General features: G+C 42.5%; 3 protein-coding genes across 6 annotated transcripts; 2 read left to right on the top strand and 1 right to left on the bottom strand.

Annotated features, from left to right (window-relative positions):
* The first annotated feature begins 1,945 nt into the window (after nucleotides 1-1,945).
* Nucleotides 1,946-8,669, top strand: LOC135627031 (phospholipase A1 PLIP2, chloroplastic-like). Of its 4 annotated transcripts, none has more exons than XM_065132975.1 (8): nucleotides 1,946-3,522; nucleotides 4,133-4,606; nucleotides 4,726-4,785; nucleotides 5,284-5,700; nucleotides 5,796-6,868; nucleotides 7,737-7,905; nucleotides 7,998-8,174; nucleotides 8,267-8,669. In XM_065132975.1, exons 1-5 carry the CDS (start codon nucleotides 2,884-2,886, stop codon nucleotides 6,366-6,368), a joined length of 2,163 nt encoding a protein of 720 aa, XP_064989047.1. In that variant the 5' UTR covers nucleotides 1,946-2,883; the 3' UTR covers nucleotides 6,369-6,868; nucleotides 7,737-7,905; nucleotides 7,998-8,174; nucleotides 8,267-8,669. The 4 variants fall into 4 exon arrangements, with proteins under 4 accessions (XP_064989047.1, XP_064989046.1, XP_064989048.1 ...); XM_065132974.1 differs by having other exon boundaries at nucleotides 7,660-7,905; XM_065132972.1 differs by having other exon boundaries at nucleotides 1,954-2,090; nucleotides 2,345-3,522; nucleotides 5,796-7,905.
* Nucleotides 8,670-10,702: 2,033 nt separating this feature from the next.
* Nucleotides 10,703-13,736, bottom strand: LOC135627363 (uncharacterized). The gene is made up of 3 exons (XM_065133440.1): nucleotides 13,417-13,736; nucleotides 12,653-13,089; nucleotides 10,703-12,119 (listed from the first exon to the last, which is right to left on the bottom strand). The coding sequence occupies exons 1-3, from the start codon at nucleotides 13,477-13,479 to the stop codon at nucleotides 10,940-10,942; spliced, it is 1,680 nt and encodes a 559-aa protein (XP_064989512.1). The 5' UTR covers nucleotides 13,480-13,736; the 3' UTR covers nucleotides 10,703-10,939.
* A 1,582-nt stretch (nucleotides 13,737-15,318) lies between these two features.
* LOC108951662 (pentatricopeptide repeat-containing protein At1g09900-like) lies at nucleotides 15,319-26,323 on the top strand. Its single transcript, XM_065131522.1, has 4 exons — nucleotides 15,319-15,482; nucleotides 16,094-23,368; nucleotides 25,856-25,957; nucleotides 26,133-26,323. Exons 1-2 carry the CDS (start codon nucleotides 15,319-15,321, stop codon nucleotides 17,847-17,849), a joined length of 1,920 nt encoding a protein of 639 aa, XP_064987594.1. The 3' UTR covers nucleotides 17,850-23,368; nucleotides 25,856-25,957; nucleotides 26,133-26,323.
* Nucleotides 26,324-26,865: the final 542 nt, after the last annotated feature.

Here is a 26,865-nt window from a genome sequence, read left to right as displayed (position 1 = left end):
AAAGCGATAGTATTTCCAGATAAAATATCCCAGAAACATCATCTTATGATATTATAATGATAAATTAAATTATATATTTAGATAAATATTTTGTTTTAAGAGTTTTTATGCAATTAGATAGACATAGTACATATATGGTCTCAGACTAAACACATGCTAAATTAAATTATGTGCGTGTGAAAATAGAAGGTATGAGGTAAAGGACAAGATGAGGATGGACATCACTAGACCTTCTCTTCCTTTGTGATGTTACGTCTCTTTATGTCAGATCTGAGGTAGTTCATCCACCTTGGTCTGCAGCTCTTCCCACACCTCAGCAGCCCTTCCGATCCCTACAGAGACAAGAAAAAGAAAAAGAAAGAACAGCTTCGGCAGATCAGAGGTAAAGCTGAGAGTGTCACAGCAGTGGAGCTTGCTTTACCTGCATTCTTAGACAATGACCTCCGATTTCCAATACCATTAGCGGCGATGAACTTAACCAGGATCTCATCCTCTTCCGCCGGCCACTTTCCCTTCTCTAACTCCGCCATCTCCCTAACCATGTCTCCCTAACCAGTTGTGAAGAAGCAAAGAGTCTGACCTTTATATGTCGCTATTGCGAAGGTGGTCACAGGTCAATGAAAGAGAAGAGAGAGAGAGAGAGAGAGAGGAAGCGCGAGGTGGTGAGGAGGACTACGTGTTCATCATGGGTTTGGGGGTTGTCGTGGCTTTTCCTCTCTCATCCTCGATCGATGCTACATATTTGGTTTCCCGACCGAAGTAGATAGTCTGAACTTTCATCTCCTCTTTCTCCATCATTGAATTCCTCCATCCATGAATTATATATAAAATTACAGCTTCTTCTGCGTTCGCAATACTGTATATATAAGGAAAAAGAAAGCAGTCTTGTTATCTATTTTAGAGTCAGTCCTATTATAATATTATTATTGTATTTCCGTTAGTATTTTTTATTTAATCTTTTAGTAAACGTATGACCTCATTTCTTGAACATATATATGTTAAATATAATTCTCACATCGAATTCAATCAACTCTTCGAGTTAATTCAACTCTGATAACATTGAGATCAAACCAAGTTCTCATGATGCAGGTACAATTTAATTGATCCTTTATTTAAAATAAATATGATTAATTTAGAAATTAAGTTACCATATACATAATATTTAGAGGAGAAAAAGTAAATAAATGCAAGAAAATAGAGAAAATAATAAATCTTGACTGAAGATCTCAGAGAAACATGTGGAGTCCCTTTTATGGATTCATGACATGATTAAATATCGCTATCCTTTCCCAAGGACGAATTGATGATGGGAGAATGACCAGTGTTTCTTACCACCGATACAGAATGCGATGCTGAAATGGATGGTGATTCTGGTATTACCCTCACATCAATGGTCAGTAGCCACATCAACGCCAACGTGTTGCATCACATCAATATGATATCTCATATTTAGTTGAGATGTTGCTCGCTTTTGCATCGTTCGAGGCCTACCGGACGATGCCACATAGCACATAATCGTTTTGGAAAGCTCAGAACGATTTTGCGCAATGCGGATTCTTGCTAATCGTTTCGAAAAACTCGGGACGGTGCCCCATGGAGTCGACAGCCATTAACAACCTGTCTACGACCAACCTTCGTTCATCAATATAAAAGCCGACCTCTTGATCAACGTCGAAGTTGAACTTCGAACACGAAAACTCTCAGCACTCACCATTCAACGTCGATGTAGGAATTCAATGAGGAAGGCTTATAATGCTCCCCGTTTCTCCTTGGAATCTTTGTATGCTCCCCGTTTCTCCTTGGAATCTTTGTATGCACCCAACAGTGCTGAAATAGATAGACTAAGACACTTGGATTACATACACCGAACCCAACACACGATCAAATAGTCTTTGGAGCTAAAGTTCGCTTCAATTAGTTTGGCACCGAAGTGGGGTTTCTTTCTTACCCGTAAGAGAGTGGTGTTGTCAGATCAATCCTCATCTCCTTGAAGTTGTTCTGCAATCAAACATTGCTGCGCTCGTTAACAATCTCAAGCAATTCGATCTGCCAAGCAGCATGGAGGGTGTTCTCCAGCAATGATCTCAAAGGTAGCAGCGTGATCATAGATTTTATGCTTACATCGGATTCCTCGATCCAATAATTGGATTTAGTTTGAAGGCACCTGTTTAGATCTTTCATGTTCATAGCTGAGTGAGGATTCTGCAGACTTTGTTTTTTTTACGTATTTGTTTACTTGGGGAGGAAGAAAGAAGAAAAAGAAATGAGTTTCTGAAGAAGAAAACTCCATGAGAAAAAAGAACACTTTCAATTTGAGACAAAGCTCTATTTCTTTTGATAATAGATAATAGAAGAAGAAAAAGAAGAAGGAAGACGGAAGAAGGAAGAAGACGCGTACACAAGAATTAATCTTGATCTTGATCTCTGCTGTCTTTGGCTCTGCCCTGCTGAGTCACAAGCCTCCATCTCATGACGTGTTCGCCTATCCATCCGTTTGCGGAACTTATTTGGAAGCCATTCTCTCTCGCGCTCTCCTCGGAGTAGTTTTGAGAACACGATCAGACAATAGCAAATAGTAGAATAAGATCGAACAAGATTTTTTATTTCCATAATCTAAATCATCCGCGTTCATCAAGCGCTTCGTTTGCGGTGCCACCTGGCTGCTTCTTCCTGTGGCCGACACAGCGTGAAGGACGTGTTTCCGCCTGTTTCGGAGATCTTTTGTCGTTTGAGGCTTCGAGCTTTCCTTCTCTCTCGTTTTCTTCGTTTCTCGACCTCCGACGAAGGCTCAAGACGCGGGAGGGGAGCCAAAGGCGCTTCTTTTGCGCGAAAGCTGGCGGCTTGCTGCGGTTTCAGGGGGTGCAGCGATTGGACGAGGGAGAAATGGACGGTGTGATGCTTATGAAGGGGGCCCCGTCTCCGGGGCTCGCCGTAGGCCGCGATGTCGGTGCCCGACAACACCACCCGGCGACGAAAGTTAGCACCTTGGGGCCGCGTGCCGCCGCGGGGGCCGGCGGTGGGAGCGCGGCGGAGGCGTCAGGGCCCGCGGCGGCTGCTAGGCATTCCTACATGTTCCCATTGCGGCTGGATCGGCTGTGGCCCGGCCGGAGAGGGGCGGTGGCGGGGAAGCGGAAGGGGAGCGAGGAGGCTGCAGTTGCGGAAAGGGCAGAAGACTCACAGGTGCTTAAGGAGCTGCCGGCGGAGCAGCGGAGCGACAACTGGGTGTTGAAGATACTGAGAGTGAGGTCGGTGTGGGCGGAGAGGGAGGGGGCTGCGGCGGGCGGCGGCGATCGAGAGGCGGCAGCTGTTGAGGACGGAGACCGGTGCGTTGGTTGCGGCAGCGGCGGCCACGAAGATGGCTCGGAAGGGTGCGTCATCGACGGCGTGGGGAAGGAGGAGAAGTTGGTGTTCGATCGTGAGTCCTTCTCGCGGCTGCTCCGAAGGGTGTCTTTGGTGGAGACAGAGCTCTACGCCAAGATGGCCTACCTCGGTAGCCTGGCATACATCGTTTCCAAGATCAAGGTACGGAATTCCCACGCATTTCTTGAATTCGGTCGTTCTTTTTGCTTTAAATCGATGGAAAGAGAATTCGATTATGGCATATTCTGATTGAAATATTTGGTATTTCAGTAGAGTTTCTTTTAGGATCAATTTAGGAGGACAATTTTCTGAAGTTGAGATGTTTACTGATTGGTTAAACTTTGTGATTCAAGAAAGACTGGAAATTTTGTAGTTTGGAAGGAGATCATATGTTCAGAATTTCAAGAAAGCATCACATGGATATGTTTGGTCTGATGTATTGGTTGAATGTTTAGTTCTTATTCCTCATAGAGAATAAGAAAATGGTTCTCAGTTTTTCAAAGTGAAGCAGAGGTTGGTAGACATGAGAAAAATTGGGTTTTCATGATTTCCCTTTCCAATTTGGAGGTTGAAAGTTTTGGTTGTTTTCGTCCATTCTGGGAGTTGGGCAATCCAATCTGATGAGACCTTTACTTTTATTGAGTGTTAAAAGTCTCCTCCAATCCAATGTGTTCCCACCTAACTTCACTCGACATCTTAGATTCTATTAGTTGAATGTTCTATTTTTCTAGGAGGAAAATATTTGAGACATGTTTTATTTTTGTTCCTTCAGCCAAAAAACCTCCTGAAATGCTATGGACTACGATTTGTTGCTTCGTCATTGGAGAATAATGGAAAGTCCCTAAATTCCGATGAGGCTAAGAAACCATCCCAAGATCAAGAACTGAAAGAGGAAAACAGCGATTCAGAAGAGATTGACACAATGAAGGGAAATAGTACCAGCGTAAGTACATCTGCTGCTCCCAATCTGCAGTATCAGACTACGGGTGCTCTGCCCTATGGTGCTGCTCAGACAAAGGACGGCGAGAAACCGGTGGAAGGTATCAGCGACGACAAACAAGACAGAAGTGTGAGTCCAGAAGAGGTGTCTCGCATGGCCACTACAAAATTAGTCACTCAAGCAGTAGCCAGTAAGGAGGAAATGAAACAAGCCATTGCTGGGGACTTGAATTCAAGCCAGTCCTTACCATGTGAATGGTACATATGTGATGATGATAAAAGTGCTACAAGATATTTTGTCATTCAGGTGAAATTTCCTTCTTCAAAATGCTTGTTGAGTATTTCTATTATTTTCTTCTTCTTTTTCTCTTTTCTTGTAGCCAAGTAAGTTATAGTTCTGGTTTTGATTCGTTTTATGATTTGCAGGGTTCTGAGACACTGGCTTCTTGGCAAACAAATCTTCTTTTTGAACCCATTCAATTTGAGGTAATATTTGTTTTTAAAATTTATCTATAAACCTTTTTTTCGTGCTATTTTTAGTTATTTTGGCTGGACTTGCTCGTTCCGTCTACATGGATTGTTAATTGTTAAATGAAAATGTGGGGCCTGTTTTGGCAAAGTCTTCGGCTTTTGCATGTTTTGGGGCAAGCTCGAGTCAAATATGTTCTGTTCTGTTCTGTTCTTTGGATATACCCAGGCGCATGAGGACAAAACTCTTATCTTTTATTTTCATTTTTCATATTCTAAAACTAATCTAAACTATCTTAGATTGGATGTGCAAGATCAGTTTGTATCAATGTCTATGGACATAATATCTTAATCCTTTTCTGGACATCACTTCTGCATGTTGATTGGCCAATACAATTCATATTCTGGCACTTCCTAGACTGTTCTCATTTTATTTGGTGCACTAATCAATTTGTTTTAAACAAAATAATATTGCATCTCACCTTGTGCTCATCAAGATCTCGGCTCATGCTCTAGGGACTAGATGTACCTGTCCACAGGGGTATATATGAGGCTGCTAAGGGAATGTACCAACAGATGCTACCAGAAGTCAGAACTCACTTGAAGTCTCATGGTAAATCTGCAACTTTTCGCTTCACTGGTCATTCTCTTGGGGGAAGTCTTGCACTTCTTGTGAATCTCATGTTACTGATACGAGGAGAAGTGCCTGCTACATCCTTGCTTCCTGTTATAACATTTGGTGCGCCATCCATAATGTGTGGTGGTGATTACTTGCTTCGCAAATTGGGATTGCCAAAATATCATGTCCAAGCCATAACTATGCATAGGGACATTGTTCCTCGAGCCTTCTCCTGCAACTATCCAGATCATGTAGCTAAGATTCTCAATGCAGTTAATGGCAACTTTCGTAATCATCCATGTCTCAAGAACCAGGTAAAGTTTGCTCCATTCTGAAGCTTCTTGGAATGTCATAATACCATATTGAATGTTTAACGAACGCTCTTTGCTTTTGTGCCACTGCTTGACAGAAACTGTTGTATGCTCCTATGGGGAAGCTTTTGATACTACAACCTGAAGAGAAGTTCTCTCCGCATCACCACCTTCTTCCCCCAGGCAGTGGCCTCTACATCTTGGACAATTCATCAGTGGATTCAGATGATTCAGAAAGACTACTGCAGGCTGCAAGTTTAGCTTTCCTAAACTCTCCCCACCCTCTTCAGATACTTAGTGACCCATCCGCATATGGTTCTGAAGGAACAGTATATAGGGATCATGATACAAATTCCTACCTGAGATCAATCCGTGGTGTGGTCCGTCAGGAGCTTAAACTCATTAGAAAAGCCAGGAGGGAGCACCGTCGCAGAATGTGGTGGCCTCTTGTGGCCACACCGGACGTGCATCCCACTGTTGTCACCACCAGATCTGTTGGATCAACCAACTCCAACCAAATCCATTTCAGCTTTGTCAGTGTTCTCCATGGAGGAAGTAGAACACTCAAGCGGTTTGCAAGGCTGGTCGCATCTCAGCGTGTGCATATGTTTGTCATGCTCTTTTTTCCAGCACGTTTATTTCTCTTGGGAGCATTATCTGTTGTCAGTTAGTTGCTGTAGTTTGATGCAGTTGCATTCTTTATTCGTCATACAGATTCTTCCAAAGGATATTGGAATTGAAAGGAAACAATTGTCATTTTTCACAATAAATAGAAATTAATGCATTTTTTAATCAAAAAATTAACTCATTTTTCACTTATTAACTTCTGTTTTTGCTATAACATATCTTTGCCTGTTCAAACTTAATATCAAATTTAAGAATATACATCATGAGCATATAGATTGTATTTAAGAATGAACGTCTTTCATCCCGAAGCCTTTTTATAATTTTCATTTCTCTAATTTAAGGTACAATTTGACTCATTATAGTAATTTGTCTCGCATGCAATGAGTGTCATATTTACATTGTATATATTCTAGTATCCTCGTTGAAGGAATTTGCAGACCAATTTGTGGAAGAAAAAGGAGATACAGTATGACGAGATGTGATCAATACTCTTAAGCACTGAGATCAATTTACCATCACAAGTCATCTGGCTTTTTTCTTTCTGGTAAGCTTAATCCTGAACTTGCTTTTTGGTCCTTTTTTACTGCTATGACTGCTATGTCATGATTGGTTCTATCAGTTGGCCAATCAGACCATATAGCTCTTCTGAATTATGAGGTTTATTTGTTATGTTTTGTTTACTTAATTGGATCAGTTAATGCTTGCTTTACTTGCCATTTACTGGAAAATTCTATTAATACTTGTCAGTTTAGATAGTATTGGTACAAATATGGCCATCTCTTCTTTGCTAAAAGTTTTGCTGTCTGCCAACTCATGAGATATATGCATTGCAGATATTTTTTGGCAAGAAGAGTTGCATGACAATAATTATCATTATACAAATGCGAGCTCTACATCCAAAACGTGATCAATGTACATTTCTCTTATGCTTCGTTAAGGAATAGTTTCAGGCTTCTCATTACAAACCATGACAGTAAAACTCAAAATTAGCTTCTTTAATGAATAATTTCAAGTGATTGAAGAGAAGCCACATATTTGCATTTGTGATCTGTCATTTTCACCACAATAGTATCGCATTTGTTAGAACTTAGATTTGTGTCGGAATTCCAAAAAACTAGTAAGATATGTCAAAATCATGTTTCCGTTCACTTCCTGTCCGGGCCTTCAATATCCTGTCGCCCAAAAGGGTAGGGCGTATTGGCGGCATGCTTCGAGAGGCAGGCTGAAAACTTCTTGTCACTTGGATAAAATTTTCCCAGGACTGGATGTTCCCTTTTTAGTTCTATAACTTGACTGATTCCAATGGTTCCAAAGCATCACTTTATTTTTCTCCAGCATTTCTGCAGATTATATTGGAGACTAAAGGCTCAATTATTTTTCTTTCTTGTGCCATGGAAATATACACATCCAAGTGCTGACAGGTAGTCATCAGATCAACCTTTGTCTTGTTCAAACAAACCTTTCTGTGAAGGAGAACAGCAACAAAACTGAGGTCCCAGCTTTTGCCTGGTTGATGTTTTGAAGCTTATCTCTTCAGTCAGACGCGTGTATCGTATGCGTGGGACTATGACAGCTACTCAAGTAAGGATTACATGTCGGACGCTGATCGTTCTACTCGTAACATGTTGAAATGTTAGCAGATAATAATGCAGAGTATTTGTATGTATTTACAGGTTGTATTTGTATGTATGTAGTCATCAGCTCAACCTTTGTCTTGTTCAAACAAACCTTTCTGTGAAGGAGAACAGCAACAAAACTGAGGTCTCAGCTTTTGCCTGGTTGATGTTTTGAAGCTTATCTCTTCAGTCAGGTACGAGTATCGTATGCGTGGGACTATGACGGCTACTCAAGTAAGGATTACACGTCGGACGCTGATCGTTATACTCATAACATGTTGAAATGTTAGCAGATAATAATGCAGAGTATTTGTATGTATTGACAGGTTGCAGTCATCTCATGACAATCTACAGTCAATTGGCCTTTTCTGGATGTGTATTGGACAAAGTCATGCAAGTGTTAGAGAGGCCTACTTCTTCACGTTTTCTGCCCGGTTGTTCTTCGGAATTATCTAGTGAAGAATCCATTGATGTTTCCAACTTGACAAGGTTACAAATTTCTCATTCCTTGCTCGAGTTTCCTGAGGAAATCGTGTCTTCAGCATGGCCAAGGTTACAAATAATCTTTGCTGTTCCATGAACTTTGATGCCGAACACATTAACTTTGCAGCTTATATCATGTTCTTAAGATATTATCATGCCCTGTGACTAACAAAAAAAAAAAAAAGGTACTGTTTTATCTACAGATTGATGCAATCAATTAGCATATCAAAAGATTGTGTTTGTTCATCTTTACAATCCACTTGTTTGGTTTCAATTTAATCTTGGGCTTCATATGCTACATCAAAACAAAGAAACATAGAAATCAACCATAGATAAGACTTCAAGAGAGAAATGACTACAAGTAGCAATGATGAGTGTTGAGATGCAATAGTTTAAGCTAACACCAAAAAAAAGACCAATCAATATTTATATATGACGAAAAAATAATATTAAATGGATTCTACAACCACATGCATCCCCATCATCACTCCTCACGTCACTCCTCTTAGCTGTTCTTTGTCCCCTCTCATTCCAACACCATGAGCATTAGATCTCAAGCCATCTCAAGACAACTCGATTGGCTCCTTCGACACCTTCTTCCTTATCCACTACTCGAACACATCTGAAAAGATAACTCCAACTCACGTTTTAAGTGAAGACAAGGCTTCATCACTGACCTGTGGAAGCTTAATTTAGAGGTTATGAGTGCTACTTTTCTTTGGCCAAAAGAACAAGCCAACCCCCACAACTGTTCACAGTAATCTATTCATGACAGTCGAATAAAAAGAGAGAGTGGGGTACTCATGAGGAGATGCACCTCGTTCTCATCATTACATCTCGGTCAGAGAGCTTTGTATAAGAATGTCATGCTGTAAAACAAATCATCCTCTCTTATTTTGAGGTGTATCACTTTGTTGTTTATTCCACAAGCCAAGATTCCCAACAACTGTTACCTGTAAAGCAGGATTCGAAGCTTGACCATGATGCTTGTATATTGAATCGATAGAATGAGTCGCCTAATCCTACGATCCGTCTCGCTGCGGTTGTGTGTGATGATCGTAAACTTTGAGGAAACCAGTGTTTGATGTTGTTTCTTAGCATGCATAGACATTAACAGATCATGTAGTTGCATTGGATTCCTTCTTCCTGGAGCAACATTGAAGACTTGTCACGGGAGTAATTGCATAAGTATTGCTGTCGTAAACTTCATGCATGTAGTCTTTTCAATTGAAAGCTATCCACTGCTGCCTATGTACCATGAATGCCAGTTATCTGTCACTGCAATAGAGATGCAGTTTTCTCTTAAACCAAACTCCAAGAACATGATCTAAAGTTAGCTGGCTGATCTATGCATCGACTGTTTAAGACCACCAAATACTCTTTATTATTTTAGTGTTTGATTGACCTTGAATCTTTTATTTCCCAGCTTCTTACTGTCAGGATAAGAGAGTATTTTATGTGTCTTTGGTTACCTTACTGTGATGAGACGCATGTGGACATCAGCTTTGTGCTGTCCAAGTTATCATCATCACGTCCTCTCGCAAGTGTCCTTAAATTAGCACCATTATTGCCTGCCTCACTGACTCGCGCTCAGGTTTGCGGACAACAAAGGAGCACCTCCCAAGACCTCTCATGTACGAGAGCTCCAGGAGGGGGTGTGGAACACCTGGACAACAGTGAACACCATGACAGGGACGCATGTGGAGAGCACGTCTCCCGTCTAGGGTTGTGTGCCCGAAACACGATGGGGAGCACGTCACGGACACAGCTTTACGCGAAACGAGGACGATCCATCACATCTGCTGCATGCGTTTGGAACCCTAGCAGCCATGAAGGCTTGCATCTCCACCTAAATTAACCTGCAGATTAGTGGTGCCTCAGTGCTGCAGCGAGTTCTCCTTACGGTTTGCTTGGGCTTGCAAGAATCAGGTTCTCCTCCAATCATGTGCTGTGTTTGCCGAGCGGAGGGGAGGGGACGGGGGGTGAGAGAATGGATGGGGACTTGTGTTGTCACGTTGGTGGTGACTACTTATGGATGGATGCACGAAGCCACTGTGGTGCAGAAAAATAAGGATGGGATGGGGTTGGCAGTGCAGTGTTCTGGGGACTGGCGCTTCCTGCTGATGCAAGATGAGTACGTCAAGCAGGCATTAGCAAAAGCTCTGCTGCTGCTGCTGCTGCTGCTGTGGATACGTCTGCATCAGTAGTCATTTTAGCTGGTTTGAAATCAGGCAAGAGTTTAACATGCAGCTGCAGTCAGAAGGGAGTAGACATTGATGGAAGCCCAATATTAAGCTGTACAAACATCTGATATAACATACTGACCATTACTAAGATGAAGACGACGATCGAAAGACGAAAGACGAAAGACAGGTAAACAAGAAGAGTATAAGAACAATAGAGTAGAACAAAATTTCCCTTCCATAAGATATTTTTCCCCCAGCTGTACAGTGATGCTAGCAGACAACGAATTCATATCCGCATGCCCTCGGATCCCTTCCCGCCATCCTCTTTCTTCAGCAGCTCAATGCCTCGTACTTCACCGGCATTGCCCTGTGCGACAGCATGCTCCCCACCACCGCCATGTCGCGGCAAAATACACTCTGTAACATTGCGGCCGCTGCCGCGGATGCTGCCACTGCTGCCTTATCTGATCCTAAAACAGATTCCTTCCTCGCTTCATTCACCTTCTCAGCCGTCTTCACTGTTGAGGCTTGAATCGCTGCATTGGCGGCTGCCACTTTTGCCCTCTGTTTCTCTGTTGCCTCCGCCTCCATGACCGCCGCCATGATACTGGCATATCCCTTCTGCATCATCCTGTAAAGGATTGAGGCAGACATCCTCGCCTGATCTCGGATCGCGTCCAAATCTCGGTGGTCGTCAGCGAACTCCAACCGGTCCACGAACCCCACTGCCTTCTCCGGCTTATGCTTCAGCGTCAACAACAAGTGCGCCCGCTCCAACTCCGGCCGCCTGCACCCTTTTGGAACGCCGATCAGCGAGTAATAATCCACGTTGTTCCCCTCGCCGGCCGCGATGCGGCCCCGGAGCTTCTGAATCCGCGCAGCGAGCGTGTGAAGGTTGGCCGGAATGTCGCCGTACCGGATGTCGTGGTGGGGACGCCACGGTGGCCCTGGAAGCTTGCGGTCGCGGAGGATGGCGTCGTAAAGGAGCTTCAAGTGCTCGAGGTCGTGGAGGCAATCCGGGAGGGCGCCGACGGCCTCGAGGAGGTCGGCGCGGGCGCGGAGGGCGGGGATGGAGGGGTCGACGGCGAGGGCGCGGTTGCAGTCGGCGATGGCGTCCGCAAGGCGGCCCGTCGCGCGATAAGCGGCGGCGCGGCCCACGAGGCAGCCGGCCGCGAAGCTGCCAGGGAGTCCGCGCCGGGTGTCGAGGACCTTGGTGAAGTGGCGAACGGCCTCAGCAGGGAGGCTGGCATCCAGCGCCGCCACCGCGGCGGCGCGCCGCCGTAGGATGAGCTTCACGTGAGCAAGAAGCTGGGAGGCCGACTCCGAGTCGGAAAACGGCGGGGCAGCAGAGCAGCCGTCCTCCCCCGCGGAGGGACCGAAGCTGTCGTCGGACCAGCAGACGGACTCGCGGCGGGAGGCGGCGGAGGCGAGGCGGCGGCTGGTCTGGAGCAGGACCATGGCGTCCTCCATCATGCCGAGGTGGCAGCAAGCGTGGCCGAGCACCAAATACCTGAGACACAGGTGGCAGAGTACACAGGCGGTGAGCTTACCGAGACGCGACATCTCCCCGAATTGAAAACGAAGGAAAAAAAGATGACTACAAACCAAAACGGTCCGGTTTAACCAGACCGGACCGTTCATTATGTAATAAAAAGTCCAGCTGATGTTTGTGGGAGAAAAGACAAGACAGGTGAAAAGTACTGATTAGCACTCGCAGCAATGTTTTGGAGGATTTAGATTGGTTTAGCTGCTGGTTTTGTTTGTATTGGAGAAGAGAAAGGGGGGCAGCAAATCCAGGGTGGGACTTGAAAGTTGTATCCTCCACCCAATGGCTGACCTATGCAACTACAAGTTCTTCGAGTTTGCTCAGAGTTCCAAAGATTTTGCAGGATAAGAACAAAGTTCATTACTTGGTTATGGAAAGCTTGATCAAATTCTTAAGGCCAAAAAGGGACTACTAAAGCACTGTGTTAGTTATCTCAAAGGAGTAATTAAACATAAAGGACTTGAGAATGGGGAATGTGGTGACCGCGATGAACGTACCTCCACTCGCCCTCCCTGTAGGAGCTCCTGGAGAGGCCGGCCAAGAGCCGGCGCTTGAGGTCGGAGACGGAGAAGCAGCGGAAGGAGTGGTCGCCGTCGGACCTCTCGCGGCCGGGGGAGAGGAGGTTGGCGCGCTCCCGGGGGAGCGGCGCGGAGGAGGCCGTCAAGGAGTGGTCGCCGGCGCCGAGGGAGGAAGTGGAGCCGTCGTCCCCCCCGCCGCCGCCTCCCTTGTAGCTCGGGATATAGTCCTGGAGCATGTCGGCGACCTCGCGGAAGCGGCGGAGGAAGAGGAGGGAGCGGGCTTTGAGCTCGAGGGCGGCCTCGAGGCGCGGGGAGAGAGCGAGGGCGGCGTCGAGGAGGCCCACCGCCGTCGACACATTGGACTGCTCTTGCGTCGTTATGAGAGCTCGGGCTTCTCGGAGGTTCTTGTCGACTACCTGAGGATTCGCACGAAGAAGGTGACAAAGATCAGGTTTTGATGCAGTAATGGCGATCAACAAAGAGGAAAACACGAACTTCAGGGCATCTTTAATGCATCAAAAACAGAGGATGTCTTGAACAGTGAAAAGAATGGCTGCTTCTTTCATGATGAAGACCTGAACAAAAAAGCATGTCTAAAAAGTTTGCTCTTCCGAGCATCAAACAAACAACCAAAACCAAAAGCTCACTGAAACAGAACACCAGCGACCAAAGAAGCGAAAAGGCAAGAAAGAAACAGAACGCCAAGACCAGGAGATGCACCACGGCGGTGCTGCAACACCCACCTTCCTGTTGATCAGCCACCAGTGCTTCCTCTCCGTCGCCAGGCAAGGTGAGCTCGCCGCCATTGTCCCCAAAGCATCACCTTTCCCCACTCTCCCACCCGAAGGACCCGAAAGATCTCAGCTTTCTCCGGTGTGAGCCGAGAGGACTTATTAAGGGCGAGCTCAGAGGGATCAGATGCCCATTTAAACCCGAGCAAGGGCGTGGAAGAGAGAAAATTGCCAGCTTTGACTGCCTCTCGCCCTCTCCCACTCCCTTCCCTTTCGGAGAAAGCCTCGATCCATCAACATCCTCGCTGGCATCGCTGGCAAAGATGCCTCCCCTCTCTCGCGCACCCGGCCTTATACTATACATTAAGAGAGATATGGAGAGAGGGAGACGAGTTATTCTCACCGGCCGTAAACACAACCGTCACGGGCTTCATTCAACCCTCGAGAAAAAGAAAGCGAAGCACGCAGCGGTAACCAGATCGCGTTCGGATCCAGAACCACCACGGCGATCGCTGATCTTGGCCGTTCGTTTCCTCTGATGATTCTACCGAGACGGGTCGCCCGTCATACCTTAAGGTGGGGCCCACCATCCACTCGACAAGTGGGGTCAATGAACCCTCCAATCTCAGGGCAGGTAGTCTCTTTTATCTCGATACATTTAATGCCGTCGGAGGATCGTATTTATGGGGGTGATGGCTTACCCCACAAGAATCCTGCCACCTCTTTTTCCTCTTTTACTTTGTTCTCGCTTTTCTTTTTTCCCCCACTCCAAAGTTCCCACTTTATAGCGGGGCCCGCTGCCTTTCGCTATGATCAAGGGCTGTGATTGGACGGAGGAAGGGTCCTTGCTGTTGGTAAGCGAACAGGGAGGAATTCCGAGCGCCGCATTTATTGAACTTGTGTCCAACACCCAACCCCTAAAGGAGGAGGACCCACACCACCGACGTGTCCTGTAACGTGGATGACAGCTGTCAAGTCCGGTTCTGGGACGAGAGTTGACACACTCGTTTCAGCGTCAGTCTTTAACTGAGGCTTCGTAGGCATACTTGAATTGGACGACTCCTTTGGTGTGAGCATTTGAGAGCCTTAAATGCACTTTCTATTGTGCCAAAAACTTTGTAGGTTCTATCGAAAAAGCGGTCTAATGAATGGAAACCTTTCTAAACCTGTACAAATAATGAGCAACAGCGGCCTTGGAGCAGCCAGAGATGGTCATCGTCACTGTAGGTTGTCCACAAACATGCAAGAACAGCTGTTGCTGAACATTGAAGTGTGATCACAGGTATAAACTGCCCTCCCACATTCTATCATTAAACTACTACTGGAATCCTTAGTTTCAAACTGGAGTTGGTGGGAGGGCGAGGGAAAGCAATGCTTGGTATAAGAATATACAAACTACACAAACTGCAGCAGTAGTTATTGTTCTACTCCACCTGCTTGATGGAGCAGGAAGACAACCTTGGTTGCACCCCTTCATTTGAGTAGGTAGTAAGAAGAACCTGCACCTCATCAAGGTGCATGGTCATGATATATCGCAATGGCCAGGCTCGTTCAACTCCTAAGATATGTATGGACTGAAAGATGATATATATACATAGAAAGTGTAGATTGCAATAACATCAAAGAGTGAGCTCGGGCTCATCAAACAATGCCCTCGAGTTGGTACTGATATCATCTGCAATAATGTTGGATGCAAGAAGGAGATGATGGTGGTGAAACCAAAGCCCAGTTGTCCGAAGTGACTTGTGCAGAAGCTATGGGTAGAGCCAAAAGTGAAATACCAGGATCCACATCATTTGTATAACCATAGAATAAGACTCGTCTTTCCATCTCAATTCACATCCCCACCTTAGTGGTGGGTCTCTCTCACTCTCTCACATATTTATGCTCTATATGATGCATGGCAAGTGCTGGATGATGCTGAAGGATGATGACAAGGGGAAAGCATCAAAAAAGAAACACACAAGTGAAGGGATGCGAGGGATGGCTTTACTAGCAGCAAGGACGCCACCATTATTGCTGCTCTTCGGTGGAGTGTACCTCGCAAACAGTGAGGAGAGCCCAGCTGAAGGAGAAAGGTGCCTTAATACGAGGGGACCCCCGCCCCTCTCTCTGCCATGAGACCACCCCACATGACACATTGAGGTCCTCTCCATTGATATGTGATATGGCAGCTCAGCTTGTTTGCTAGCTGAGAAGAAGGGAGTGTGATGAGTGTGGATACGTCAATCACAATCACATTACAAGCTGGGTCTGCTAAGTCCGTGCCCCATTCTTTCTCTTTCTTAGGCAAATGGATTGAGTGGCATTTATGTCAGATGCCAGGCAGGAAGAATCTCTTGTTACAGTTAAATAAGCAAGTTGCAAGTCTTAAGATTGATTTGAATGCAATTGGACTTAAAAGACCCATGCGAATGACACTAACTGTGAGTTTATTTCAGTTATTTGGTTGTTCTTTCGACCTCATCCCCTTTTCTCTCTCTAATACAAATTTCGAGTCGTCCCACTTGCCCAAGATTGTGTCCGTAGCTCATGTTCCCTCAGCCCGACCCGTTAACAAAACGGAGTAGCCCAATTCACGATTGTCTCTGCATCTCATATTACATCGGCCCGACCCGTTAAGGAAACGGAGTGGCCCCCTACATAATAGTATGCAATAAGCAATCAAATACGACCTTCAATTTTGCAGTTTGTATTCATCTCGACTCTTCAGCCGTCTCCGTGCCTCCCCCGTCCCTGTAATGCTCAGGAGGCCAAAACCACTCTCTCGTCTCGCTCTTCATCTCCTCCGATCCACCCTTCGCTTCTCCTGCATCCCCACATCACTCCAAGCCCTAGCCATCCCTTCCCCCGCCAACCGCCCCGCCCCCCTTCCTGTTGCCGTTCCCCGGATCGGCCCCGACTCCTTACCCCTCGTCTCGACCCCCGACGCGGAATCCATCTGCTCCTTGCTGTCGGATCCGCCCTCTGACCGCCCCCGTGTCGTCGATGGCCTCCTTGTTCGGTTCGAACACAAGCTCACCTCCGACCTCGTGCTGGAAGTTCTCAAGTGCCACCGCCGGCTGGGGAGATCCGCCACCCTCGGATTCTTCTCCTGGGCAGGGTTCCGGCTGGGGTTCCGGTTTGATGACCCCGTGGTGGAGTACATGGCCGACTTCCTCGGCCGGAGGAAGCTATTTGATGACCTCAAGTGGTTGCTGAGGACGGTCGCGCGCAGCAATGGTCGCGTGTCGACTCGGTCCGTGGCCATTTGCATCCGGTTCCTCGGAAGGCAGGGGAGGGTCGGGGAGGCGCTTTCCCTGTTTGAGGTGATGGAATTGGAGCTCAATTGCCCTCCGGACAACCTGGTGATCAACAATGTGCTATATGTGCTTTGCAAAAAGGATCTTTCCGGTGGCTTGATCGATGTGGCTGTTAGAATCTTTCATAAGATTGTGCAGCCGGACATGTACTCGTACAGTAATATTATTATCGGACTTTGTAGGTTTGGACGATTGGAGAATGCATTTGAAGTGTTCCGGGAGATGACCCGGGCTACTTTGGTTCCAACAAGGACAGCATTGAATATTCTTATCAGAGAGTTTTGTGAGTTTGGTGGCAAGGACGAGACGGTAGGGAGAGTTAGCATTAGGAAACACAGCAGGCCATTTGATATTTTGGTTCCCAATCTCATGGCTGATGGAGTCTTACGACCTGCAGTTGAGGTCTTCCACATGATTGCAAGGTTGGGTTTGTTGCCAAGCACTTATATTGTGGATGCACTTGTTTTGAGGCTTTGTCAAGCAGGAAAGATTGAGGAAGCAATGGGGATTCTGGGAGTGGTGGAGGGTAGGAAGCCTAATTGTGTTGCTGAGAGTTATACTGTCATAATAAAGGCACTGTGCGAGGCTTGTAGAATGGATGAAGCTTGTAGGGTGTTAGGAAGAATGATGAACCTAGGGCTAAAGCCAAAGCTCGTTGTTTATAATTCAATCATTCGGGCCTTTTGTATGTTAGGAAATGTTGTTGAAGCACAAAAATATTTTGATATTATGAACAAGAGGAGGTGTGAGCCAGATTGTGCAACATACACTATGTTAGTCCATGCAAACTGCATGATTCAGAATTGGCTGATAGCATACAAATTGTTGATGGAGATGATAGGATTGGGTATGCGCCCTCATTTCAACACTTATAACTTAGTTGATGGTTTTCTAAAGAAAAATGGAGAGCTTGATATGTCAAAGAAGTTGAAAAGAAAAATGGAGGTCCAGGACCTATATGCTCATTGCAAAGCTGGTAGGTTGGAGGCTGCTTATGACAAATTAAGCTCGATGCTAGCTATGGGGTTTCATCCTCCAATTTACGCAAGAGATGCATTTGAATGTGCATTTCAAAGGTCTGCCAAGTGGGAGATGGCACAGGAGTTGTTAAAAAAAATGGAAGTGGATCATTCTCCTGTATAAAGCTCAAGCTAGAATACAAGTGTATGTCCTTGATAAACAAGTACTAACATTTCTTAATGTAACTTCCTTCATAAATTCACTCTAATTTCACTGAAAGTTTTTTTCTTTGGAGAATATGCAAATGCAGTTATCTATAACCAACACACATATAGGTTGCAATTTAGAATTTAGAAAAACTAGTCCAATAGTGTCTCGGTTTCGTTCGATCATGTTGCCCCATTTGGTATGTGCAAAAGCATAGAGGCACATCATCAAATCTGCAGAATATTACCTTACAAATACCAGGCTATACCTTAATTCCTGGTTCACAGGGGTTATTTGCTTCAACTCTTGCATGACTTTTGGGTTAAACTTGATTTTTTGTTGATGGTATTGCAAGTTTTTTTGTGGCTCTTCATTTTTGCTTCGTTTTGGTAATTCCTTATCAAAAATGCTTGACGTTCTTTTATGATAGCTATAATAGAGATGTTGAGCTTCATGTGTGCTTGCATTCTGCAGTTAATTGGAGTCCTTGTTGGTTTACAATGTGAAGATGAATGCTTGAGGCAAATGCCATGTTGTAGTTGCAACACAAAGTGTCATCCTCTAGATTTACATGGAACTATAGGAAAATTTGCTGTTCTTTTCATCCATATAATTTTCTGGTATACTGCTTGTACAGATAAATTGGATAATTTAGTTCATCACATAATTATTATGGTTGTTACTGTAGAAGTCCATGCTTAGTATTTATAATGTTAATGCTTTTGACCTTTTGTTTTGATTTAATTTTCAACAGGACAATTTTTATCAAAGTTACTTTGATTTTCTAATTTAGTGAAAAAATCTGATATTAATGTATTTGTCTTTGTATTTCAGAAATGGTAACAACACTAAGGATAGAAAAAGATCTCTTACCCTTTCTTGCCAGAGAGTGGACCCGTAAAAGATGGTTATGTCGACATTGGCATTTAGCAATTGGGGTGAATATATGATTACCCACTTTAGAAATGATTTAGAAACTTACTGAAAGAAAAGAATTAAGAAAGCAAAGAAGTCCACCTTTTTTTTCTTGACCAGAATCATTTTCTTAGGTTTTTTTTCTGATTTCTTTTGCCTACTACTTATGAATCAGAGATCAGGTGTATTTATACTCTACATATTCATACAATTTTGTTGTATTAAATTTTACGGACAGTAAGGATTTGCAGAGCTTGCTGATGATATTTAATGAATTCGTTAGGTGATTGGCAGCATTCCTTCCCAATCTTCTTGACTGCTTGTCTCCCATATTGTCACTATTAACTGTTGCCATTACTGGTCCTACAAACAACAAAGGATCTTCTCACTGCCAGTAACAGATAAATCACACCAAACTCTTGTACAAAGAATTGCTTGTTTGACATCTGCCCATCTCAGTACTGATCCTTTGGTCATATTGAAATTTACCACCACCCACCACCTCCATGCATCAACAAAGAATTTATCCTCTTTAAAGATTGGAACATTCCATCAATCACATGCAAGCCATTGCTCACTGCATTCACTCTGTATTGGTTCCAACCTCACCTGGAGGTTATGATCTCCTTAATACCTATCCAAAGGCAACCAATGCTGGCAACACTCATGGGTCTTAGACTCCTATGTATTGATAGTGGTTGACTACAAGGTATGTAATACCATACTGTACCGGTGTTTCGAGGTTGGTTCGGTACGGTACGGTACCGTGTACCGAGCAGGCGTACCGAGCGGTACACCTAATTTAGGTGTAAAACCCTCCGAAAATACCTGAAAAAAAAAAAATTAGGATAGGGTTTTTAAGTTAGAAATAAATATAGTAACAACATAAGTTTAGCAAAATCAATGTAAATTATGTAAGAATAGTATCACATATTTTTTTCGGGCTTTGAAGAATATCTTGTGCAAGGTTTGTATTTCAGTCTATTACGGATTGTCCTTATGTAAATATTGAAATATCTATAGAAAAATCATTTGAATTGTTAGACTATTTTGTTACACACTAATTATAATATTAAAGATCTTAATTACTCTCTAATTAAAGAAAGAGAATACATAGCTCTTGATTAGAAAGTTCTTCCTCTTAATCTTTCCAAATTTGCCTTAATTGAATTCACAAATCGTTGTTTTGTAGAGTTTATGAGAGCACAAATGTGAGAAAAAAAGAGTTTAAGATAGTTTAAGAAAGTATAAGAATGTAATGGAGTGAAATAGGGGAGAAGAAGGGTTTAAATACTATGAGAAAGGGTTCCAACGGTCAATTTGATCGTTGGAGCACTGTAGCACTATTACAGTGCGGTAACGGTCGAAATTCAATTTTGACCGTTACCGCCCGATATTACCCCGTATCGTCCGATACGGGGCGTCTTTAAACGTTCCGCCCGGTAGCGGGCAGTCCGCGTATCGGTATGCCGTCGGACCGGTACATATCGCCCGTATCGGGCGGTACCATTCAAAATTGCATACCTTGGTTAACTACACCATCGAACATTGACATGTCTCACTGTAATGCGATCTTCTATTTGCAAATTAGTAGAAGCATGACTGTGTTTTATTTCAATATTCAGAAGGTCAGTTTAATCAGCTAACTGGTGCAACAGGATTTCTACGTACAACATATAGAAACTGATCAAATCATTAAAAAAATAAGTTATGTTTGCTACTCGAGTCTATGATGATGCTATGATTTGGGGAGAATTGAATTATTTAGATTGGGTCTGAGCGTCAAGCCATCACTCTTCAAAAGAATGGCCGTGTCAAATAAATAACTTAATTTACGAGATTCTGTTTTCTTAGTTATGGCTGCTGTATCACCTAATATGCTAAGAGTGACAACTATAGCTATTTCAAGGGGAGCCACATATGTACCCAAAGCAGGCTTGATTTGGAGTAATACCACTGTTTGTGTGGTTTATGGTGGGGTGCTCGACATAGGAGATGACGATGTTGGACCATATGTTGAGAAAAAACAACTCCCCAATGTTTTGTCATGGAAAGTGCCCAACGAATTTTTCATTATTAGAAAAACTGAGATTTTCTGTAAGTAGTCTTCTAGTGATATGCTAACTAGAATTTCCTTTATAATTGTTCAGGATAGTAAGTAAATTAGTTGATGTTTTATCTTCATTGTACAAATCATGGTTTGGTGATTTTCTAATGTATCATATATGAACATCAGCCTGGGAGGTTAATTAACCTGGGATGATTCTGAATTCTGTTGTTGCAGCTGTATTTATTTATTGCTTCATCTGATGATCAGATAGACTGGCAATTTATATCCTAATCACTGAGCTAGATGGACTTGTAGTTTTTCTTGTTTTAATCATCTAAAAGGAAAGACTTAGTATAAAGCTACTCTTTTTGATAAGTTAGGACAGATCCAGTCAGTTATTGCTGATTCATGTTCTTTTGTTATTTCAATTGAGATCAGCCTAGATAAACATTCAAGAACCTGCTGTGTGATTGTCGTGAATCCTAATGTTTTTAGTCATTTACTCATCATCTACCTGTGGTCGATCAAATTTGCAACGCGTCATTTATACCCAATAATTTGTTGAGCTAAACTACAGACAGAAGGATGCTCAAATGAAGAGTTCTTAAGGAATCCAAAGCTTGAAACTACACCAAACATGACATTATGTTTCCATGTTCTAGAAAACTTTCTTTGTGTAATGCTTATTCACAATTTCTGATAATAAAAAGTGTTTGCTAGATTAGTTCTTACACATTTGTGAGCTAAGTTTTTACTGTTAATCACTTGTAAGAGGCATTTAGGTTCTTCAAATTATCATATTTTTTTTGGAACAACAGAAGGACATGTTAGACTTTGTAAAGTTGAGAACATTACAGAATTAACTTATTCTATGACCCTAGTATGTTCTTGTGTTCTATAAACATCTCTAAAGAAAATAGAAGGCAGTTTTCTATCATACATTTAATCCTTTTGCAACTTATCTTCCAAGCGTTATCTGAAAACTATCTGAAAAAGCATAGGGAACTATGAGTGCAGTAGATATTTATTTTATGAAACCTTACTGGGAGACAAAACAACCAAGAAACAAAACCTTAATGTTGGTTGATTCCTTTTTTAATCTCGAGAAACTTGATCATTGTGTCTTTTTATTATCAACAACAGAGCTTTAATGACTGTTAAAGACATGTAAACAACATGCAGACCAGAAAACATGAAAAAGACATTTAGCATCATCTCCGTTCCTCCTCACATAGACCACATCATGCACACCCAATTTGTTCTTTAGCTGTTAATCCTGTATGATTACATCAAGTTAGTAAATGCTTCAGAATCCAATTATCAGATTAAGATTGCTTGAGCAAAGCAAAACAATGTAATCAAATGGAAGATTGTCGTACTCTCGTTCTGATGTGCATGTCGGCTTCCTTGGTGGAAGCTGGTGATGAGGTGTTGGCTGCAGCAATTGGCCATCAAATTGAAACCATATTAAGAAAGATCATAGTCCAACAACAATAATAAGAACTTGTGATGTTCCAACCATGTGTAGTTGGTTATATGGATCTGTTCTCATCACCGAGTATGTCTCAAGTTCAATCAATAGTGTTTACATATATTTTTGTTGTTTTAGGTAAAGATAGCATCAAGTATTTTGACTGATTTTGAGTGAAATTTGTTGTCCATAGCTTGGGCAAAAAACTTTTAAGATGGTTTTAATTGTATGCTTGTTTCAGAAAACAAGTGCTTTATGAGGCTTTTTTGCTTGTGATACTGCAGCTATCTAAATCACCTACTGGAGAATGCATGCCATGATCTATTGTCCATATGATTGACGTTTGATGAACTTGGTAGCAATGCATATAATCAACATACCTTCAGCTTGGGTTTTAAATTTTCAGTTGCAGTTTTTGTATTTGAACTTGTTCCTCCTACCTGTAGAATAAAGGAAATGATCAAAAACTGGGTTAGAATCTAACATTAGAATATCAGATATTTTTCTTTAAATTATGTCATATCAAACCTTCTTAGAGAAGCACAATGGGCATACCTTGCTGAGGACCCAGTCTGCAGAATCAAAGTAGGCTCTTTCATGGTCCTGTAACCAGCAAAAGAGAATAATGGACATAAATTTTCTGACCCAACATGTTTATGCGGAAAAGCCTCTTCAACAAATAGAGGTTTGCTGATTTTGAAGATCAGTCTCTTCAGCAAACAAATTTTCTGCTTCAATGACATCCAACCTCATAAGCGATGGCCTGATAGCTGATAAAGTTATGTCATTGCAGTTGCTTTGTTTGCATCAGTGAGAATTTTCGAGTTGTATGGTTATTATATTGCACCATCATGAATGTGGGACATTTCAACTGGATAGGTAAGCTAGAAGGTATGAATAAATGGTGATATACTGATTAAAATTCATCATGTGATCACAAAGGAAGTTGATATTGGGTTTGAACTTTTAATGGCCAGGTGTTGAAGATTGCAGAACCCTGCAGTGGTGGAACCTTAGTGGCTAATTGTGTTCAGAAGTTGGCTTGCTTACTTTACCAAGGTATCAACTAACCTTTGATATTAATTGTTTCTTAGGCACAATGCCTCCATACTTCTCCAATTTTACCTGGAATTGAACAAGTAACTTAATTCTTTGGAGAATGTTGTGTACAATCTGAAAATAAAGACATATCTATTCTATAACCGAAAGATTTTCTTGAAATACAAAAGTTTCACCTAAGAGTTACAGTAAGAAGATTATGAGCATAAAAATAAGAAGCCCTGAAGAAAACATTATATGATTTTTCGACATTCTGACAAAAAATGTAAAGTATTTGAATTGATGTAATGTTTATGGTCATCACTATATGATAAAGGTAGAAAAATCTCGGTGGCCCTTGAGTTCCTTTTAACCCAATAATTTGTCCTTGATTTGATCAGGATGTATCACCTACCAAAGGAAACAGGGAAATCTGAACATTGCTCAATGTGTTGCTTTTATTTCTCAGAAGCTTAAAGAATCACTTAGAAATCTGTAAATTATTCTAACATTGTTTAATCTTAAAGTGTCTTTCAAACCTTAATAATTTTACAACGAAGTGTAGTCTGCATGTGTTTTTCAGAGTCTCAGTCCTTCATGGGCAGTAAGAATGTAAACGAAAGATATTTTAATGCACTTTATTACTAGAGTTCATTTATGCAAAGCTTTTGCCACTTCTTAGTTCGTTCTTCTTAAAGCATCCTTTTATCTCATTACCTCTTCTTTTTCCCTTTTCATTGTGTTTTAAATAAATTGGCCTCCTAATTTATGTATGTGTTCGAAGACTGACATAATAAACCATGTCTAATACCCTTGGTTTCAGAGCTAATATTTCCTTCCCAATCTGCTTAAAACTTTGACCATGTTCTTAATGAATGAACTCAAATACCTACAAATAAGTCACGAAGTAAATGGAAATGCTTCTTAAGAATCAGTTAAAAGATATCTTTCCTATTCTTTCCAGAGTTGAATCTACCTAATTGTACTTCTTCATGCATGGACATTGTTTGTTTGAATTGTTAAGTCCAACCAGTGCAAACTATTTGTTTATGTAATTAATTTTCTGCAAATTATTAGTGAAAAACTTCTCAGTCCAATTCATACAACTCACTGGACAAACCTTCGTGGCAAATGCGATGATAGTGCCTAAATTTTCGCAAAGCAGAAAATTTAGATTCTCTTAGTGTGATAAATTTACCTGCCTATCCAAGCAGAGTGACTATGATTACAAATTGAATAAGTTGTTAATACAGCTGTTCTTTTTAAGTGCTCTTTTTTATAATTAAGTTGAACAAGGCTTACCTCTTCACCTTGGGATGCCACATTCTCATTACAGCCAGCCATGTCCTGTGTTTGTCTCTATGCACAAAAGAAAAAAGAGAAACAGTTTAATGCATTTAGCCTTGAGAGAATGAGACAAATGGTAATTGTTTGAAGTCTTGACTAGATGGAAGGAAGGGTCATGTGGAAGAACCTTGAGACTCGAGAAAGACTTAGAAAGAGGAGAAGAGCGGTGAAAGAATGAAACCTTACTAAGAAGGTGGATGTAAAAGAAGAGGTATAGAAAAAAGAGATTTGTTAGCTGAAGTTTCTGGTGTTAGAGTTGGCTCGTGCCACTTCTGCTCACATCATCCAAGTAATATGGGATAATGGGCAACAGACACACTGTTCCATTCTCCCAATCTTTTTGATATATTGCCTTTGGATTTGCCTACTTTTGTTTGATCCCTTTCTCTTTCCATGTACCTATGTTGCATCATCATCACATATTTCTTTCTCTATAGGAGCTTCTTCGGTATCAATTCATACATGTACTACTTTTATCCTAGCCTTTCCTCTATCTGTGGCCATGCTTGTTGGTTCGAATTTCTGATCTGGTGCTGTCTGAATAAAATAGAAGAATTACACTTTAAATAGAGCCAGTTCAAGATGAATGGTTGCGAGTTCAACAATAAAAGAAAACACAGTTGAACTAACCTTGGCTTGCCTTTGGTTAGTAGTTGAGGGTTATGGTAACATAAGAAGATCATGGGGTATACAACATAAAGTACATGCTCCTTTGTTAAAGCATACAGTTATTTTGGATATGGAGATGGCACATCTCAAGTAAATGACTTCCATGCTTTGTAGTTATAATATATAATTTCCATTTCCATCCAACTGTAGTGGTAATGATACAACAGATCTTGTGGTTTGTAGAATCAAGTTCTTCCATATGTCATATTAGGTTAGGTCAGGTTATATATCTTGTCTGAGACCATGGAGAAGCTGTGCCAACCAAAACCAATAATGAATCTTCTATATGGAGCTGAAATGTCAGGCTAACATCTGGTGTCAAAGACTGCCTAAAACAAATATTCATCATTACAAAAGCCATCCAAACAATAGAACTACCATTAGAATAAAGAGTTAGTTTGCAAAAGATTGATGGTTGACTTGAATTAGCCAGACAGAATTTAAAGAGCAATGGCCCCAACGGCTTACAATCTGCTCTGCTCTTCCTCACAGGACCCATGTCCTTGCGTCTGTCCTCAGCTTATACTCCAGAGACTTTGACAAAGGCACAGCTTTTGTACCCAAAAACGAAGATGGCACAATGAACAGGCAAAGGTAATTTTCCCACAAAAGCATATGCCTTGGCTGCTTCAATACACATGAAATATAGCTAAAAAACATGAGGATGCCAGTACTGATGCCATATTTTCTGGGTGTTACTTTCTTGCCTAACTTAGCTGATGTTTGAACAAACTGATGTGTGCCTAACTCCAGATGTACCAAACCGCAGGCCTCTTATTCCATGGTCTCAACATGGCTGAGCCATACATGTCAATCAGCAGGGTGTCTGACATCTCAAATAGTTGGTGTATTGAGCGTACTTGGAATTTTTATTCTCTGTAGGTTGAGAATTAGACTTGAATGTGCGAGACTTTATAATCCAGTGTTAGCGCAACACCCATGCTCTTCTGCATTACCTTACCAAGTGGCTGACATGTTAAGCATTCTTAAAATTGTTTTTACTCTGTGTAGATTTAGAGGGAATATGAGTTGAATTGCATGAAGCTTGGTAGTCCAATGTCAAGACAACGTCCGAACAGATGTGGTTCGAGAGCCAACTATAGCGTCGAAACCAGCGTGACATTTTTGCACCGAGACATGGGTCATTATGGGTTTTCTAGGGTCGTCATTGAAGAGAGAAGGCGTTGACTCATGCCACTTCGTCTTGTCTTAGTTTGGTCTGTGATGTAATAATGGCAATAATACTCGGGCGACATCAGCTACCCCAGATGACGCCTCGCGTCTCTGTTGACCTAAGAGCATCTGGTCAACATGGATCGGAACGTCGACTGAGGCACATTAACATCCTGCTCAAACTCGATCTTTCACGCCATGCCAACGTCGATGTCATACGTTATCAGAAATACAATCCTGCTCCCTATGGGCAGGCACATCAGGCAACAGTAACCCTCGTTATAAAAACCCTTGTGCTCCGAGGAAAGAGGAGGACAACAGAGAAAAAC

This window comes from Musa acuminata, chromosome BXJ2-11 (genome assembly GCF_036884655.1).
Source record: "Musa acuminata AAA Group cultivar baxijiao chromosome BXJ2-11, Cavendish_Baxijiao_AAA, whole genome shotgun sequence".
Classification (NCBI taxonomy): Eukaryota; Viridiplantae; Streptophyta; class Magnoliopsida; order Zingiberales; family Musaceae; genus Musa; species Musa acuminata.
Note: the sequence above shows the minus strand (reverse complement) of the source record. Positions and strands in the feature narration are given on the sequence as shown.